Source organism: Carlito syrichta, unplaced genomic scaffold (genome assembly GCF_000164805.1).
Source record: "Carlito syrichta isolate Samal-C Ts95f unplaced genomic scaffold, Tarsius_syrichta-2.0.1 Scaffold313373, whole genome shotgun sequence".
In the NCBI taxonomy this organism is placed as follows: Eukaryota; Metazoa; Chordata; class Mammalia; order Primates; family Tarsiidae; genus Carlito; species Carlito syrichta.
The window spans coordinates 130,688-149,424 of record NW_007257469.1 but is presented as its reverse complement, the minus strand read 5'-3'; the positions used below and the strand labels follow the sequence as shown (position 1 = coordinate 149,424).

The following is an 18,737-nucleotide window of genomic DNA, read 5'->3' as shown; positions in this document are numbered from 1 at the left end:
GAATGAAAATCAGGTGATCAAATGTTTTCCTGTATGCCTTTTGTTAAAATTATAAACAATAGGCAGCTGTAAATGACTTTTAGGGAGTTTGGCTTTTGTTGCAAATCACGGAGAAATTCATTGAAAGATTTTTGGCAGAAGATACAATGATCTGATTACTGTTGAAAGATACCATTCCAGCGGCTGTATAGAGAGTAGACTGTAGGGAGCAAGCCTAGAAGCTAGGAAGATTATGTAGGAGGGTGAAGTAATAACCAAAGTGAGAGGTGATGATGACTTTAACATGTTTGTCAAGAAAAGGATTCTGAAATCATATTTACTTTTTAGCTTGTTTATGGGCTGTCTCCTTTTAAATGTATATTCCATGAGGGCAAGGACTTTTTGTTATTTACAAGTGTATGTATCACTGATGCCTAAAAATGTATGCAGCATATAGTAGGCTCTCAATAAATATTTGTTCATTAAGTTGTAATGACTTGGAACTTTTATGTTGCTGGTATTTATTGGTTTAAATTGATTTTTATTTTTCATTTAAAGCATGCAACAGTTGATGGCTATAGAAGATATTTCACTCAAATTGTAGGGTATGTATCTAATATGGAAATAACTACTATTAATTTTATATTATGTTAAATGCCAGAAATGATTATTTTCTTTTTGAGTTTTTTTGACACATGCTATGTTGTAATTAATGTTTTTAGGTTCTTTGTGGTAGAAGATCACATTTTACATGTGACCCAAGGATTAGTAACCAGGGCATACACTGATGAACTTTGGAACATGGCCCTCTCAAAGATAATTGCTGTCCTTAGAGCTCATTCAGTAAGTCAGACAATTTATGTTACTAAAATTTTAATTCAGTTACTTGAAGAACTTCTGAGCTTCATAATGTCAGAGGAAAACTGTACCTCCATCATACAGCATTTTTTGGTAATTTCTCAAATTTGGAAGTAGTAATGCCAGGCTTTTGTTTATCTGGTAATATCAGGCTGTGATTTTGCAAGTGACTGAGGTCTCCCAAAACACTTTTATTCCAGCATTATAGAAAATGAAGAATTAAGCTGGTCTCATTAGTCTCAACTGACCTCTTCATTAGATCACTGAAAAGCACTATGAAGAAAGGGTTTTTAATTATCATTCCAAATTCTTTGTTTCTAAAATAAACCCCACCATTAAAACTCAGTAGAACTTGTTCTTCGATGTTTACAATTTGCAGTAATACACTATAATTATGAATTTCTTAAAAATTTACAATTTTCAACTTGAATTAATTTTAAATAATAAAATGTTATGTAATGGGAGGATTTTATGGGTGAAAATTAAATGATCAAATGTTTTTCTAATGTGTTTTATAGAAATAACATATATGTTAGTGTTATAAATACTACTGAAATTAATAATTGATAGGTGTAGACTTTTCCTTAAGACAGTTTTAGTAGTTTATCTTCCATAAAATATCCCCCTGTTTAAAATTTTACCATCTATTATAAGAGGGAACCCCCCAAAATCCAAGAATTTGTTTATTAAAACTGGTATATTTAGTCTTTCATGTTTAAACTTCGGTCACCTGCTAAATACTCTTGAATTAATGCCATGCATTTATCAAGATGCTATTTCCACTGCTCAAAACAATTTTTGAACTCCTCAATTTTGCTGCCTTTTAGTACTTCTGCCATTTTTTGTTTCACCTCTTTCACTTCAGCAAAAGATTTCCCTTGAGGCCTTTTTTAATCTGAGAAAACAAAAAAAAGTCACTTGGGGCAAGATCAGGCAAATGGGGAGAGTGGAACATGGGGGTCATGGTGATTTGATCAAAAACTGCTGAGCACTCAAGGTGATGTGGGAAGGTTGCTTATAAATCACCCATCATGAATGGGCAAACATGTTGAAAGAATCTCCAGAAAACAATTCACTGAAGCCAAATGCAGCCTCTCACAACAACACTTGCTTGTACACTAATGCCGATGGGTTTCTCAAACTAAGCTAGTGGGGAATGGTATGTTCTACAAGTGACCTCCCCTTCAAAAAATAATTTCGTTTTTTTTTTTTTTGGTCCTTCATGTTTATAATAATTTTATATTGACAATAGAATGTAAAAGATACTAAGTAGATTGTTGGCTTACATGATATTTAGATGATAAGTACAACACATTTTTATTTATCTGGAATGTAGTTTTTTTTTAAATAGAAGGTCTCTGTCACTCAGACTGGAGTGCAGTGGTATGATCATAGCTCACTCCAAACTCGAACTCCTAGGCTTCAACGATCCTCCCATCTTAGCCTCCTTAGTAGCTAGGACTACAGATGTGCACCAACATGCCTAGCTGATTTTTGTATTTTTTAGTAGAGACAGGGTCTTGTTATGTTGCCCAGGCTGGTCGGTCTTAACTCTTTCATCCTGCCTTGGCCTCCCAAAGCACTGTGATTACAGGCATGAGCCACCGCACTTGACAGGTATGTAGATTCTAAGTGTACTATTTATCCAATAAACAACTTTTTCTAACATATTAATAAAGAACAGTACATTTTATCATGGCTGATATTCAGATGAGCTCTGAAGATATAAAATTATAGTATATTTTATGTTAATTCTATGACATCAGGTATGAAGACATATTAAATGCAACATATCACCTTCAAAATCTTAGTAACTGGTATGAGAGGAACAGAATGAATTTCACTATTCCTTTGAAATTAATAATTTTCTTTTGATTAATTACTAAGAAAATACTTAAATTGTCATTTTTATTTATTTATTTGAGTTGGAGTCTCACTCTGTCGCCCAGACTGGAGTGCCGTGGCTGCTCCCGGCCACCGCAGCCTCGACCTGCTGGGCTCCGGCGATCCTTCCGCCTCAGCCTTCCAAACAGCCGGAATTACACGCATGCGCTACCAGGCCCGGCTGATTTTTTTTATTTATTGTAGAGATGAGGTCTCACTGCCCAGGCGGGTCTCGAACCCGCGGGCTCAGGCATTCCACTCACTCAGCCTCCCAAAGGCGTGGGATTACAGGCTGAATTGTCATTTTTATATTGGAAAAAGAAAGTCAGCTGTGGGTTTAACTAAGCAGGATTTTAAATTTTTTTATAAGTCCGGCAGATTAAAATACAAATTTTCAGGTTCTTAGTTTTTTTTTTTTAAGCCTTGCATTTTTTAATACATTATGAGAACAAATTCAGATTCAGAAAAAGAACACAGAGGTAAATATTTCTATAATCCTGGAAGACGGACTTCTAAAATAGAACCCAGAGAGGGAGAAGGTTGGTTTGATTATGTAAGCATTTAAAACGTCCACACGTAACTGTAACTGTGAACAAAACTTAAAATCAAAGTTTAACTCAGGAAAAAATTTCTATCAAATAGAACCAGGTTACTGTTCTTCAAACTTAAAGGGGTCTAAGTGATCATTTAACAGGTAAACATCCCAAAACAAAAAATACATGTGAAGAACATGCATGGGTAATCTCCAGAATAAGAAATATAGATAACTAATAAGCACATCAAACACTTTATAATACAAATACAAATGTAAGTGAGCGACCATTATTTTGTCCATTAAATTGATACCAGTTCCTTAGATGCAGGTTCTTAGTTTTTAACCAAATGACTCTGGTTTTTTGTTGTTGTTTTTGTTTGTTTATGTTTCTGCCTTCAGTCATATTGCACTGATCCTGATCTTGTTCTGGAGCTGAAGAATCTTATTGTAATATTTGCAGATACTTTGCAGGTGGGTGGTAACGTAGCAATTAATATCTGTTTTGAGCACTTAAAGACATAGAGAATGTAGACCATACTCATTTATCTTATCATGGATTAATGGCAGTAAATTAGTAGTAATAAATGTTTGCTTATGTGCTGGGGGATTGCCCAGGACTGCTCATACCTCCTCGTTTTCAGCTAGGAAGTTAAGACAGAGCTCATGGAATACTATTATCTTTTAAAATATTAGAGTGATGTATTCAGTTAGAATAAAGTTTTTTAACAATTTGTTTTGAAAAAACAGCACAGGATTTAATGGAAAGCACGCTGCACTACCTGAACTAGAAATGAGAAGATGCCAGCTCTGCCTTAGGGAAGTGAGCATGGGCTCTGTAATCACATAAACCTCAAGTTTCTGTTCTGCCTGTGCTGTTGACTAACCGTTTACCTGCAGACCGTCTAAGCCTTGAATCCTCATTTGTGAAAATGGATTTATCAGTTACTAGTTAGCAGAATTGTTTTTAGTTTTAAATGTGATACTTATATGAATGTAATTTGAAAGCTGTATACATTCAGTTCCTTCCTAAATTCTGCTTTGCCATGTGCTCTACGACTGAGCAAATCACTTTACTTGAGTCTTGGTTTTTTTTTCTTTTCAAAAATAAGATTATTTTATTAAATTTAAAAATTTAATTTAATTTTCATTAAATTGAAACTAAATTATTTCAAGACTCAGTGTTTTGTGATCTTTTAATATCAAAGTTTTAAGACTTATTTCCCTCTTTCTTGATTACAGATAATAATGAATTTATGGCATTTTGTTTTCATGCTTAAATTTATGGGATTATATGGTTAAAAGTAACTTTTCATGAAATATAGACTAGCATTTTCCAAAGTGTGATAAGAGATGTTACTTTAAAAGTGTTCTGTGGTCCAAAGTGTTTGGGAAGTGCTAAGTAAAGTAAAACAGAATTCTCCACTAAAAACCATTCAGAGAGCAGATTTATACCGTAAGTCTCCAAAAGAGAGGTATGCAGCTTATTTCAATATATTTGACCCTTGAATCTTTTTTCCCTATAGAACATCTCTTAGAGCTAGAACTTTATATAATATGCTTTGAAAAATGCTTATTTAAACTATTTGCTTTATCACAAGTCTTTACATCCTAGAATTACAGTTGTCAACTTTATTCTTAAACCCAAAGGAAAAGATTCCACAACTCCTGTGGTACATTATTTTATCACCTTATGTCCTTATTAATTTGTATGGCGTATATTGTAACACCATAATAATGTGTTTTTGTTGTTAATAATATGTTTTGTTGTTTTTGTAAATTTCATGATAACTATATCTATAATATTGATCTCACTGCAAGAAATTTTTAATAATGTGAGTTTTGTTGTTTTTGTAAATTTCATGATAACTATATCTATAATATTGATCTTACTGCAAGAAATTTTTTGGTAATTCTAACTTGGGGCTACCCTAATTTGGGGGACTCATTTCTAAGTAGCTTGAGGGAATTTTGCTATCCTTAATGACTTAAAGCATTTCTAATCAAAGTTTGGTCTGGGACTCCTAGTCTGCAAACTGTTTATACTAGTCTGCAAATTGTCTGTTAAGTCCATAACAAAAAGGAGTTTTTGTCAGAATATAAGTGAACATCTCATTAAGTACAAAGTTTAGCATAATTAGCATCTTGCTACAAGCGAGACTTTCTTTTATAAGTAGGAGCATTGCTTTATTTTCTGGAATAAGGTCCTTATCTCTTTGTAGACTAACAAACAGTTCTTAGATTGGACTTTGAGTACAACTGAGTCTAGAGTATTGGCTCTGGTTCTAAGGAATTCTCCAGAGAATCAAAGAAAAGTAAAAGACAGATAATGGAGGCCTTAGAAAAGCAGCAATGAAAGTTACATAAACCCTTGCGGGGGTACCTTTCACATTGTATTACTTTGAAATAAGGTTGGAGAAGACAAACCAGTCTTTCCTACTTATTCGGAATTTCTGTAGTATTTTCATTTCACTGAAAATTGACAGGCTTAGTATTAGGTGGGTCTTATATGGAATTAATGCATACTGGCTTTTAAAGTTATACTTATTAATAGAAGAACTGGGGTGTGTCTTCATGAAAACTAATTAAAGAATATTGCATGATATTTAGTATTTTAATTTGGCACTTGGCCACCCTAAGGAAATTTTATTTTTTAAATGTCAGTATTTCATTATTTCATCATTTAAAACAAAGCTGACTAAACAATAAAGTAAAAAAAATCCCAGACTATTTATAGTTTTGTTTACTGACAAATAAACATTTATTGATTCATTCATTAACACTTTAAAGTACCCCAATACATCTATCAGTTTAGTTGATGTACAAAATGGTAAAGACATAAAAATCAGCAAGACAATAGAGATATATCCTTGGTTTCAAGAAACTCACTGTTTAGTTGTAAACAAATAAGATGTTTAATAAGGCATGGAAATACAGCAATAATTTTAAAGAGCTGTGGTCTCACAGAAGATGGAATGACTAACTTTGATTCCAGGAGTTGGGGAAGGCTATACAGAATGTTGGACCATGAGCTGGATTTGGAAGACTGAGTTCAGCAAGTAGATAAGAAAAGGACACGAATGGAGAATAAAACAGCATGTGTGAGCTATAGATAGCGGTGTGCTGTGGGGAACGCGAGACTCAATAGTTTGGTGGCATTCAAAACTGTAGAGTACAGGGAGGAGCAAGGAAGGATGACGGTGGCGATGAAGCTGATGAGATACTTTGACTCAGATCATGAGCGGTATCATGGGACTTTGGTAAGCCTTTTGTACTTTTATTTAGAGACATACTCTCACCCTGTTGCCCAGGCTGAAGTGCAGTGATGTGATCCTAGCTTACTGCAGTTTCAACCTGGGCCCCAGCTGTCCTCCCGTCTCAGCTTCCCTAGCTGGGGCGACAGACATACACCACCATGCCTGGCTAGTTTATTTTTTTCTTGCAGGGGCAGAGTCTTCCTGACTGACAAATTGAAATCCCAACCATCTGTCAGTGGCCTCAAATTGGCCTCAAGCAGTCCTCCAGCCTTGGCCTCCCAAAGCGCTGGGTCTATATGTATGAGCCACCGTGCCCAACCACTTTTTGTAGTTTCCAGCCAGGCAAATGGCATGGTTAGATTTACACTTTTTAATATTATTATTATTATTGTTATTATTATTTGAGTTGGGGTCTCATTCTGTCACTCAGACTGGAGTGCAGTTAAACAATCATGGCTCACTGAAGCCTCAGCTTCCTGGGCTCAGGCAGTCCTTCGGCTTCAACCTTCCCAGTAACTGGGACTGGGCACATACCACCACGTCTGGCTAATTTTTTGATTGTTTATGGAGATGAGGTCTCACTTTGTTGCCCAGGCTGATCTCCAATTCCTGGTCTTCAGCATCCCTCCCACCTTAGCCTCCCAAAGTGCTGGGATTACAGGTTGTGAGCTACTATACCTAACTAGGTTTACACTTTAAAATGGTAATTTTGCAAGTCTGGAAATAGATTGAGAGAGACAGATGGTTGGGATTTCAATTTAGGATGCTCTTACAGTGGTCCAGGGAAGAGACGTTAAAGACCTGAAATAAAGCAGTGTGGCACTAAGACTATTTCTGGAAGAGGCTGAATGTGGTGGCTTATGCTTGTAATCCCAGCATTTAGGGAGGCTGAGGCGGAAGGATTGCTTGAACCCAGGAGCTCTAGGCACATAGCTAGACTTTGACTCTACTAAAAGTAAAAAAATTAGTTGGGCATGTGGCATGTGTCTGGGAGGCTGGGGCAGAAGGAGCAGATGGATTGTCTGAGCCCAGGAGGTTGAGGCTGCGTGCAGTGAGCTATGGTCATGCCACTATACATTAGCCTAGGTGACAGGGTGAGACCCTGACTCAAAAAAAAAATGTATGTGTACATTTAGTCTAAGCCATAGTGCCTTACTATAGTGAATGAGTTTGTTAAATGCTCAAGTGATTGATTTTACACATATTAATAAAATGCTTATTTATATCTGAAAGAAAAGTGGGTAGATGATGCTACAAATGATAGATTTGACATGCAAAAGAGATCAAATAATAAAATTTGGTGACTGATGAAATGTGTGTGGGCAGAGTTTAGATGATTTTCTAGTTTCTCTGTTGATTAACTGGATTGATAGAATTATTACGGATAGGGAATAAGAACACTTGGTTTAGTTGGAAGGGAAGGAGATTTTAACTTCAGTGTACTTGCTGGCTGACTGAGTGGAGATGTGTAACAGGTGCTGGAATTAAATATTTGGAATTTAAAAAGGTCTAGCTAAAGATACAAATTTGGAATCATCAGAAAAAAGTCTGTTTGAAGTCACTAGACGTGAGATCACCCTAAGAGAGCTAGAAGGAAACATTGAAGTCTAGAGCAAGAAGGTAAATAAGGAGACCAGAAGGATTGTTTGTAGATGTGGAAGGAGGACAAGGAGAGTGATTGGTGTTATGGAATTCAAAGCAGAAGAGTGTCAGGAAAGAGAGGTCAGACAGAGAAAGATCAGTGAATTTGATGTTTAGGAAATACTCTATGGCACTGCTGAATTGGAGTAAAGTTAGATTGTAGTAGGGTTGACTGTATGAAAGGGGTGACAGGGGGAGGCAGCTGGCAGGCCCCAGACATAGAGGGAGGACTTTTTGGTCTCTTGTTTTCTTGATTTAAAGATAGGAGACAATTTAGCAGGTTTATTTAACCAAGGGAAAGGGACCAGTGGAAGTTAAAGACAGTAGATCCAGAAAAATCACCCATGGAATGGTTTCTATCGGAGGAGACAGGCCCAAGAACAAAGATGAGAGGTAAACCTTGGAGAGGAAGGTGGACAGTCCTGTGAGGGGAGAGAAAATGTCTGGTCCTGATATAGGGAAGATTTCAGTGAGTTGGAAGTTGGAAAAGAATAAAGTCTGGGGATGTATGTTTGATGGAAAGATAGGAATTTTTTCCCTATATGACAAAGTCTTAAATTGAAGGTACAAAAGGAAGCTAGCATATTTCAGACAGAATTTGTCCCTTTTCTTCATATGTCTTGACTAGGCACTACTTCCCAAGACACGGTTACATAGATGCTTATCTTGAACTTTTTCTCCAGCTGATACTTTTTAAGGCTAACGTTGTAATCTTAACTGAAGAGAGAAAGAATAAATGGAAAAATTACTCCATTCCCATAAAACTCTCTCTAGATCTCTTTTGTTTTTTTTTCATTGTGAAAATAAATATTTAGAATTAGCCAGCTGTACTCAGTTTGCATGATTCCAATCTTGTTGGCAACATTCAAAGTGTTGTAATCAGGAGACAGTGGAACACATGCCTTCTTCCCTCCATCAGGCCTAATCAGTGTGTTGACCATGGCCACATCAGTGTCATAGAGCGTCTTCACAGCCTGTTTTATCTGGTGCTTGCTGGCTTTATCATCCACAATGAACACAAGCGTGTTGTTGCCTAGACCTCTATTTTACCTAATGCAATCTAGTTCTAGTAGAAAGTCAGAAGGATATCTTTTTAAAAAATATACTATGGGAATGACACAGTGTGATCTAGTGATCCCTTCTAAATGACTCTCTATATGCCCAACATTTAAATGAATATTTTTATACACTTGATTTGTTTATCTGCTTTTTTTTTTATTTTAGGGTTATGGTTTTCCAGTGAACCGACTTTTTGACCTTTTATTTGAAATAAGAGATCAATACAATGAAACACTGCTTAAGAAATGGGCTGGAGTTTTCAGGTTAGTCTAAGCCATAGTGCCTTACTATAGTGAATGAGTTTGTTAAATGCTCAAGTAATTGATTTCATACATATTAATAAAATGCTTATAATTCATTTTTTATTGTGGTAAAATACACATAACATAAATTTGCCCTTTTAACCACTGTTTGGTGTACAGTTCAGTGGAAGTAAGTACATTCACATTGTTGCAACCATCACCACCATCCATCACCAGAACTTGTTCGTCTTCCCAAATGAAAACTCTGCACTCATTAAACTCCCCATTTCCTCCTTCCCCCAACCTCTGGCAACCCCCACCTGCTTTGGCTCTAAAATTTGACTTCCCTAGGAACTTCGTATAAGTGAAATCATACACTATTTGTCCTTTTTTGTGGGTCATTTAACGTAAAGTCTTCTGAGTTTATTCATCTTGTAGTATGTGTCAGAATTTAATTTCTTCTTAAGACTTAATAATATTCCATTGTCTGCATACACAGTATTTTGTTTATCCATTCATCTGCTGGTGGAAATGTAGGTTGTTTTCACCTTTCGGCTACTGTAAATAATGCTGCTATGAATATAAGTATAGTATATATATCTGTTTGAGTCTTTGCTTTCAAATATTTTGGGTTTTTACCCAGATCATATGTTAAATATATCTTTAATTTGTTTTAGAAGCTGCCATACTGTTTTCATAGTGGCTGCAGCTTTTATAATCAATTTTTAATTATCTGTACTTTTATTTCTAATATCTGTAATTTCTCCCCAGTAGATGATTAAGTGCTTATAAGGATATAAGTATTCAAAGGTGTTTTGTATTAAGATAGAAATGTACAGCTTTTACATTTTGTTTGGGGAAACAACATTACTAAATTAAGAATCTTAACAACTCTAAATGGGAAAATTACTTTTGCTTTAACTACTTGTCTGTAGGGCATGGACAAAAAGTATTTCAATATCTATATAACTTTGTAGTGCTATCTACAAGAGAAATCTGCCCCCCTGTGATTACTAAAAGCTTTCTCTTCCCCTTTTCTTACTTTCTTTTGTTGTTGGGGTTTTTTGGTTTTTGGGACTTTTTTTGAGTCAAGGTCTCTCTCTGTCACCCAACCTGGAGTGCATTAGCACAATCACTGTTCACCACAACCTTGACCTTGTAGCTGGGACTGCAGGGGTGTGCTACCATTCCCAGCTAATCTTTTTATTTTTTGTAGAGATGAAGTCTCGCTTTGTTGCCTAGGCTGGTTTTGAACTCTTGGACTGAAGCAGTCCTTCTGCCTCAGCCTACCAAAGTGCTGGGATTATAGGTGTGAGACATGGCCCAGCCCTCCCTCTCTCTGTTCCTCCCTTTGTCTCTGTCTCATTATCTTTCTCTTTTAGAAAAAAAAGTCAATCTTGAGATCTTACAGCTTGCATACACAAAATATGATAGAATTAATGTGTCATTATTTGATTATATTAAAAGTATGTTAAATGATAATACCAGTTTAGCACTTATTCCATCAGTTTTCAAAACTGTGGAGGGTGACATTCTGAATACTGTTATAGAAGTCTTTTTTAAATGCCTAAGTAGCTCACAGGTGATATACTTCTGTTAAAACCAACTAAACAGGCCAGGCACCATGCTTCAAGCTTGCAATCCCACACTTTGGGAGGCCAAGGTGGGAGGATTGCTTGAGGCCTGTAGCACAAGACTATCCTGGGCAACATAGTGAGCCCATGTCTCTATTAAAGAAAAATAAAATAAAATAAAATAAAATAAGCAAATCTTTATTTGAGTTTTTTGTATTAACATTCCTCCAGGGCCATTGCCTTGCTAGACTCTGGTGTGGCCACGTGCTCTTTGAGCTATGGCTGTTGCCATGCTTCCTGGCTTTGGTCCCCTCCCTCACCTTGGGGAGGTGACTCTTCTTTCTTCCTTCTCTTTCTCTCTCTAATTTACTTTTAAAGAAACTTTTCTTTCTTTAAAAAAAAAAAAACCGGGCTCGGTGGCTCAGCCTGTAATCCCACGCCTTTGGGAGGCTGAGGTGAGTGGATTGCCTGAGCCCGCGGGTTCGAGACCCGCCTGGGCAGTGAGACCTCATGTCTACAATAAAAAAAAAATCAAAAAAAGTCAGCTGGGCGGGGTAGCGCACGCCTGTAATTCTGGCTACTTGGAAGGCTGAGGCGGAAGGATCGCCGGAGCCCAGCGGGTTGAGGCTGTGGTGGCCGGGAGCGGCCACTGCACTCCAGTCTGGGTGACAGAGTGAGACTCCAACTCAAAAAAAAAAAAAAAATTCTTCCAGAGTGATATTGTCAAGATGCCATCTCATATAGATAATTGACAATTCTGATGAATCATATATAACTGCCACCAGTTTTTTACTTTAAATATTTTGAAAATAGAGGTAGTGTTTATTAACAGAGATGGTCATTGATAACTTATATGCTATTATACACTGTAATACAATATGATGTCTTTATAGATAGAAAGTCATACAGAGTTGATGTTTAATTGGCCTCTTTAGAGGGTGTGTATGTTTTTATAATTGTTAATAGACTGTACTGGGCCAGCTATTTTCTCTTACCTATCTCAAGAATTCCAGTAGTGAGATTGTTCCCCAAAGCTTGGGAAACCATGAGGTATTATTTTCTCTCTGGGAAGTTAATGGGTTCATTCAGATAGAGATTTTTTGTTTTAGTGTGGGCATCTCACTCTGTTGACCAGGCTGGAGTACAGTGGCAAGGCTACCTCAGCCTTGACCTGCTAGATTCAGATGATCCCTCTACCTCAGCCATTGTGATTGTGCCACTGCACTCCAGCCTGGGTGAGAGTGAGACGCTGATTAAAACAAACCAAAAAAAAGGTCCTTTACTAATCACACCATTATGAGAAACTAAACAAATATAACACATTGCTTTGATTTTCAAGTGTTTATAATCTTATTGAGAAGAGAGAAAACACAAGACATACAACTTGAGAATTGTCCCTATAAAGAAATATGGCTGGAATTCTTTCCATTAGATGACTTTGTTTTTAGTTACAGATAAGAAATGTTTTCAGCTTGTATCATCTTGAGAGTATTCCAGAATAGAAAACTAAAAGTGCTGAGAGGATACATCAAACTAGTGGAAAGTGATGGATTTGGGGGAATAAGACTTGATGTTGAATTTTAGAATTCTGTATGTGGAGATGGTGTTTTCCTATTTGGACTTTTCATCAACAAGTAAAAAATACTTTTGTAAAAGTTAGGTATTTTTAGGTGTTGTCTTTTAGCACTCTAATGGTATGTCTTATAGTGATAAGTGTTCAACTTTCCTTTCTTAACAGGGATATTTTTGAAGAAGATAATTATAGCCCAATCCCTGTTGTCAATGAAGAAGAATATAAAATTGTCATCAGTAAATTTCCCTTTCAAGATCCAGACCTTGAAAAGGTACGAGCTAGTTTTTAATGTCAAGAATTTTCTTGAAAATAAATTTATGATATGAATTACTACATAAAATTAAGCTGACACTGTAAATAAGAATGGCTTCTTTTGGGTCAGTTTATTTGATGTGTTATTTGGGAAAATTAATTATATTTTGTTACCTTTTAAAGAGTATGTTATTATTGCACACCTTAAAAAGGGACTTTCCTGGGAATACTAGAAGCAGTTGTTCCAAATGTCAGGTGGATTTCCAGGGCAGGTGTTAACTGTTGTTGAGTGGATTCCAAATTAGATAAGTAGATTTTAGTTATAAGAGTACACTACAGCGAAAGAGAGAAGGATTTCTTTGAAATGGTCATTGCTGTGGAAGATTTTAAAAGAAGTTCACTTTTACAAAAAGTTTATCTTGGGTAAGTAAGTAATGTGTAAAAGCAGTAGTTACCTACAGATTTCTTTTTGAAGTAGTGATATGTATTTTTGGAGTCAGGATATCTGAACAAAAGACAAGGTAGAGAAAGGAAGTAGACTGGGTGAAGGCTGTTCTCAGAATGCACATGAGTGCCTGTGTGTACACATACCTACACAAACATACACACCTGTATCTATCCAGTATCTCTGGGTAGAGTTAGATCTCATGAGAAAAGGACATCATATTTCCTATAACTGTCACCTTTGTTCTTGCTTTTTCCTTCCTACTCTCCTTTATTATTTCACCCACTCTTTATAATTTAGTCTCTTCCTACATTTTTATCTCCTTATCATGAGCAAGACTGATTTCTAAGTGAATTATAACTGTAAATTTTTGACATATTTTTATATATAAACTAAGCATGTTATGTGGAGTAGTCATTAAATAAAGTAATTAAATGGATAGCTTCTAGATTATAGCTGACACTGCCATTGCATATACCTAATAGCTGTGTTTTAACACACAAAAGACCAAGACAGGTATTTTATTCTATAGTTTTTGAGATCCCAAAGTTGTTCTGTCAAGAAATATTATCAGAATATTCTTCATCTCGTGGTGTGGCTTTGTTTTAGTTACTGGTAATGAGTTTGTTCAAGTTAACATCTGTAGAAAGGACTGGACTAGGTCTGGATTTTCCTTGTGGCTTATTATAGGCAAATGGCTAATCCTTTGGGGCACTTGTGCCTCATCTGTTAAATGAGGAGGTAGAACTAAATAATCTCTGATATCCTTTCCAGTCATACTAAACTATACTAAATAGGTTTATAATTAAAAGAAGTTTAACTTTGTAGAGTGCTTCCAATATATGTAGTACCTATTAGGATTAAACTCCTTAGGAATTGAATTCATTGGTCTATATATTACTTACTAAAAAGAAGAACTACTTTTTTTTTTTTGAGTTGGAATCTCACTCAGTCGCCCAGTTTGGAGTGTAGCAGTACACTCACTGGCCACCCCAGCTTTGACTTGGCAGGCTCCAGCGATCCTTCTGCCTCAGCCTTCCAATTAGCCAGAACTACAGGTGTGTGCTACCATGCCTGGCTAATTTTTTTAATTTATTGTAGAGATGAGGTCTCACCAAGTTGCCAAGGCTGGTCTCAACACTGCGGGCTCAGGCAATCCACTCACCTCAACCTCCCAAAGTGTTGGGGTTATAGGCTGAGCCACTGAGCCCGGCCAAGAACTACTTTTTAATAAGGTGTTAAAGCTATACAGAGAATTTAAATGTGACAACTGAAAATTTAATCTTTTCTTATAACTATAATTTTTTATTTTTAGTATTTTTAACTATAGTTTTTTATTTTTGCTATTTTTAACTATAATTTTTCAATTAAAACTATTAGAAAATATCTAAAACTATCAAATAATTAAATTATTATTTTCAGCATAAAGTATGAATGAAAAAAGATTAAGACAAAACATATGCAAAAAATCTGTTTTTTGTAGATAACTATGCTAATTTGATTAGAATCACTTGACTAAAACAAGAACATATATTCTGTCTTTAATATCATTAAAATAAATTTAAATATTTTTAATCTACCTATTGTATGCTAGAAATGGTGCTCTGTGCTAGTTTTTCAGTCTCTGCTGTCAAGTAGCTTATATTCAGTGATAGTAGACAAAATAAACAGGAAATTATAATTCGCGGAAGTTAGCACTGCTCAAAATAGTGGCAGCAGCATGCTGGAAGGCTGGAGTTCTGTGGTATGAAGGTCTGGGTTGATGAAGTACAAGAGATGAAGCACAAGGGATGTCATTGGGATTGGCGACCTGAATGGGGGTTATGGTCATGGAAGTTGATTTGAGAAGTGTAGGAAGTAGAAGCAACCAATGAGAGTTGACGAGCATTTGCATGTGAGGGTAAGGGAGATAAAGGGATTCAGTAGGATGCCAGCTTTCTGCCTTGTATGGTGGCAGCACTCACTTTGGGAGGAAACACAAGAGAAGCAGGTTTAGAAGAGAAAGATGAACGTGCTTGAGTAGGTCTTAAATGGCATAGCCAAATGGCAATGTCCAGTGGGTAGATATATGGCTTTGGGACATCAAGATAAAGGCTTGGCTTGGAGTTACAGGTTTGGAAGACATTGGCACTTGCATGGTGATGGAAGTCCTAAGAGTATATGCAGTTATCCAAGGAGAGACTACATCGTAGGAAGAGAAGGTGTAGGGTAGAACAGTCACGCATCGCGATAATTAAGGAACGGCTGGAGGAAGAGACATAGAACAGGTAGAAGAATAGGAGAACCCGCATGGAGCAGGATACCAAGAAAGAAGATCGTTTAAGAAGCAGAAGGGACCAGTTGTGTCAGATTCTTCAAAAAGTCAGGTAACATGAGGGCTAGAAAAGTCCACTGTATTTATTAACTAGGTCATTGGTGAGGGTATTTTTACTGATGAACAAAGTTGCAATGAGTGTGAAGATAGAAGAGTATATTAGACTAAGTGGAATAGAAACGAGGGCTTTTTTGGTGAAAATCTTGGAGGAAAATCTTTTGGAGACTGAAAATTTTCCAGTGGATAATGACTTATAAAGTCATTTAGCCAGGAAGCACACTGTAAGCCATTTGCTGTATACCAGTGTTTAACTGTGTAGTGGTCAGAAGGTTGCCGACAGGTATTCTAGGAACTTTGGGATAAACTGGGTATCTTCTTGAATTGACATCAAGCTATCACTGAAGGCAAGTGAGGGGAGCCTTAGAATTATTTGATGACTCTGAGCACGGAAGCCGGCCTATAACTTTCATGGCCACCCTGACTCTTGTATTATGGATACAAGGAAGCAGACAAGTAGGTATCCCCTACAGTATACTCACCATCATAACACACCAGAGTTTCTGATATGCTTTCTCTGCTTGTTGAAATAAATTATATGATCTGATAATATGACTTAAGAAATGAGGGCAAATTGCTACTTTATTTTGTTTTTGTTTTTTTAAATATCAAAAATAATGTAGCATTTTTTATGCAGGTATTTACTATTAATGCTAGAATGAAATCAATTTAATTTTATATTTTTAGATGATTTTTAAAAGTTCAAAAACCATATTAACTTTCTCTTTCTACAGCAATCTTTCCCAAAGAAATTCCCCATGTCTCAGTCAGTGCCTCATATTTACATTCAAGTTAAAGAATTTATTTATGCCAGCCTTAAATTTTCGGAGTCACTTCACCGGAGGTAAGTTTAGTAGTAAGAAATGCATCTTTCTATAACTGTTTTTATGGAACATTGACATTTTATTTTCATGCCATAACTCTTTAATGAATTGCTACTTCATTGGATAGGCTTCTGTATTTTAGTGACATTTAACCCTAAGCTGCTATAAATCTAATATTATATTTTTCAACTTTTTGTTATGCAAATCTCCAAACACATATAAAAGTAGAGTTAATTTGATAGAAAACCCCTGTGTTCTTAGCATCTAGACTTAATAGTAATGGGCTGGGCTCGGTGGCTCAGCCTGTAATCCCAGCACTTTGGGAGGCTGAGGCGAGTGGATTGCTGAAGCCTGTGGATTTGAGACCCACCTGGGCAACTTGGCAAGACCTCGTCTCTACAATAAATAAAAAATTAGCTGGGCATGGTAGTATGCGCCTGTAGTTCTGGCTACTTAGAAGGCTGAGGTGGAAGGATTGCCGGAGCCCAGTAGGTCAAGGCTGCTGTGGCCAGGAGCATGCCACTGCATTCCAGTCTGGGTGACAGAGTGAGATTCCGACTCAAAAAATAAAAATAAAAAGTACTAAATATTGTGCCATATTTTAAAAAATTTTTTGCTGACATATCTTAAAACAAATGCCAAAAATAATGACCTTTTACCCCTAAATACTTTGGTGTGTGCTTCTAGAAACTTTGAGGGTATTTTATTATGTAACCACACTTAGCAAAATTAACACTATTCTATAATATCATCAATTCCCTAGTCTATATCTGTATTCTCTTTATTATGGTCTCAAAATGTCTTTTTAGTCTGGGCACAGTGGCTCATGCCTATAATACCGATACTTTAGGAGGCCGAGAAAGGAGGCTTACTTGAGGCCAGGAGTTCAAGACAAGCCCGGACAACATAGCAAGACCTCATCTCCACAAAATAAAAATTTAAAAAAAATTAGCCAAGTATGGTGGTGTGTGTGCCTATAGTCTCATATAGTCTCAGCTACTCGGGAGGCTGAAGCAGGAGGAGCCCTTAAGCTCAGGAGTTTGAGGCTGCAGGGAGCTATGAACTTGCCACTGCACTCTAGCCTGTCTCAGAAACAAACAAACAACACTGTCTTTTTATAGTTAATATGTTTGAATTGGGGTCCAAACAAAGTTCACACCTTATATTTATTGTTAATCTTTTTCACCAGTATCCTCTTTTTTCTATGGTATCCACTTATTGAAAAGTTGATAATTGTTAGTAGTTTTTTTCCCTCTTATCAAATAGCCTTAAAGAGAGAATTCAGACAAAATCAGTAGAATAAGTAAAGAATGTGGACCTCGTCTCTACAGTAAATAAAAAAATTGGCTGGTATGCCCCTCTGGTTCCAGCTGCTTGAGGCTGAGGTTGAAGCATCGCCTGAACCCAGTAGGTCAAGACTGTGGTGACTGTGAGCATGCCACTGCCTTCCAGCCTGGGCGACAGAGTGAGACTGGCTCAAATACAAAGACATTTGCTTTCAATCCTGAGTTTATGTGTTCTGTCTTTTTGGGCTCTGACCTTAGTTTGACTCTTGATGCTGGCACTCATTAGCTGTAGTAGGACCTTGGGCAAGTCATTTAATCTGTTTAAACTAGTTTCCTTGTCTGTAAAATGAGGGAAATAATTCTTAGGACGATTATGAGAATGAAATGAGAAATGTGAGATGACAACTCTGAGTGTTTATATTTTATTTTGTAACATTGGGGAGCTGTTGAAGAATGTTTAAGGAATGGCATTACTAGAATTATATTTTAAAAGTTCACTCTGGCCTCAAGGTGGATGATGGATTGAGGAGGCTTATAGTCATGTTGAGAAGGTGAAGGCAACGGTTCAAGAAGGAGATGAAAAAAGACTGAAATAGTCAGAATCAGTGATGACAAAGAGGAAGACACACATACACAAGAAGTGTTTAGGAACCTGAAATTAGAGTACTTGTGAATAATCCAGTGGAGAAGTTAAGAGGTAGAGAACGATTTGATTCACATTTGGGTGGACTTAGGTTTCCTTTAAATGTAAATTACTTTAATATTCTCTAAATTTGGTAGTACATATAGTTTGTATGTTCTAACAAGTTTTTTCGTATGTAATCTAAATGTTGATTCTTAAAACATAGGACTAATATCTAATTAAGATATCAAGCTTGGGCCAGGCTCGGTGGCTCAGCCTGTAATCCCGCGCTTTGGGAGGCCGAGGTGAGTGAATTGCCTGAGCCCGCGGGTTCGGGA

At 36.5% G+C, this 18,737-nt stretch overlaps 1 protein-coding gene across 2 annotated transcripts in view; it reads left to right on the top strand.

The window, feature by feature from the left end:
• Window positions 1-18,737, top strand: part of EXOC6 (exocyst complex component 6) — a 181,550-nt gene that overhangs the window by 40,809 nt on the left and 122,004 nt on the right. For both annotated transcript variants that reach the window (XM_008070359.1, XM_021718726.1), the window contains 6 exons: window positions 538-584; window positions 702-822; window positions 3,656-3,727; window positions 9,376-9,473; window positions 12,765-12,870; window positions 16,402-16,511. In XM_008070359.1, the coding sequence (XP_008068550.1) occupies window positions 538-584; window positions 702-822; window positions 3,656-3,727; window positions 9,376-9,473; window positions 12,765-12,870; window positions 16,402-16,511 (554 nt within the window). The remainder of the gene's footprint in view (window positions 1-537; window positions 585-701; window positions 823-3,655; window positions 3,728-9,375; window positions 9,474-12,764; window positions 12,871-16,401; window positions 16,512-18,737) is intronic.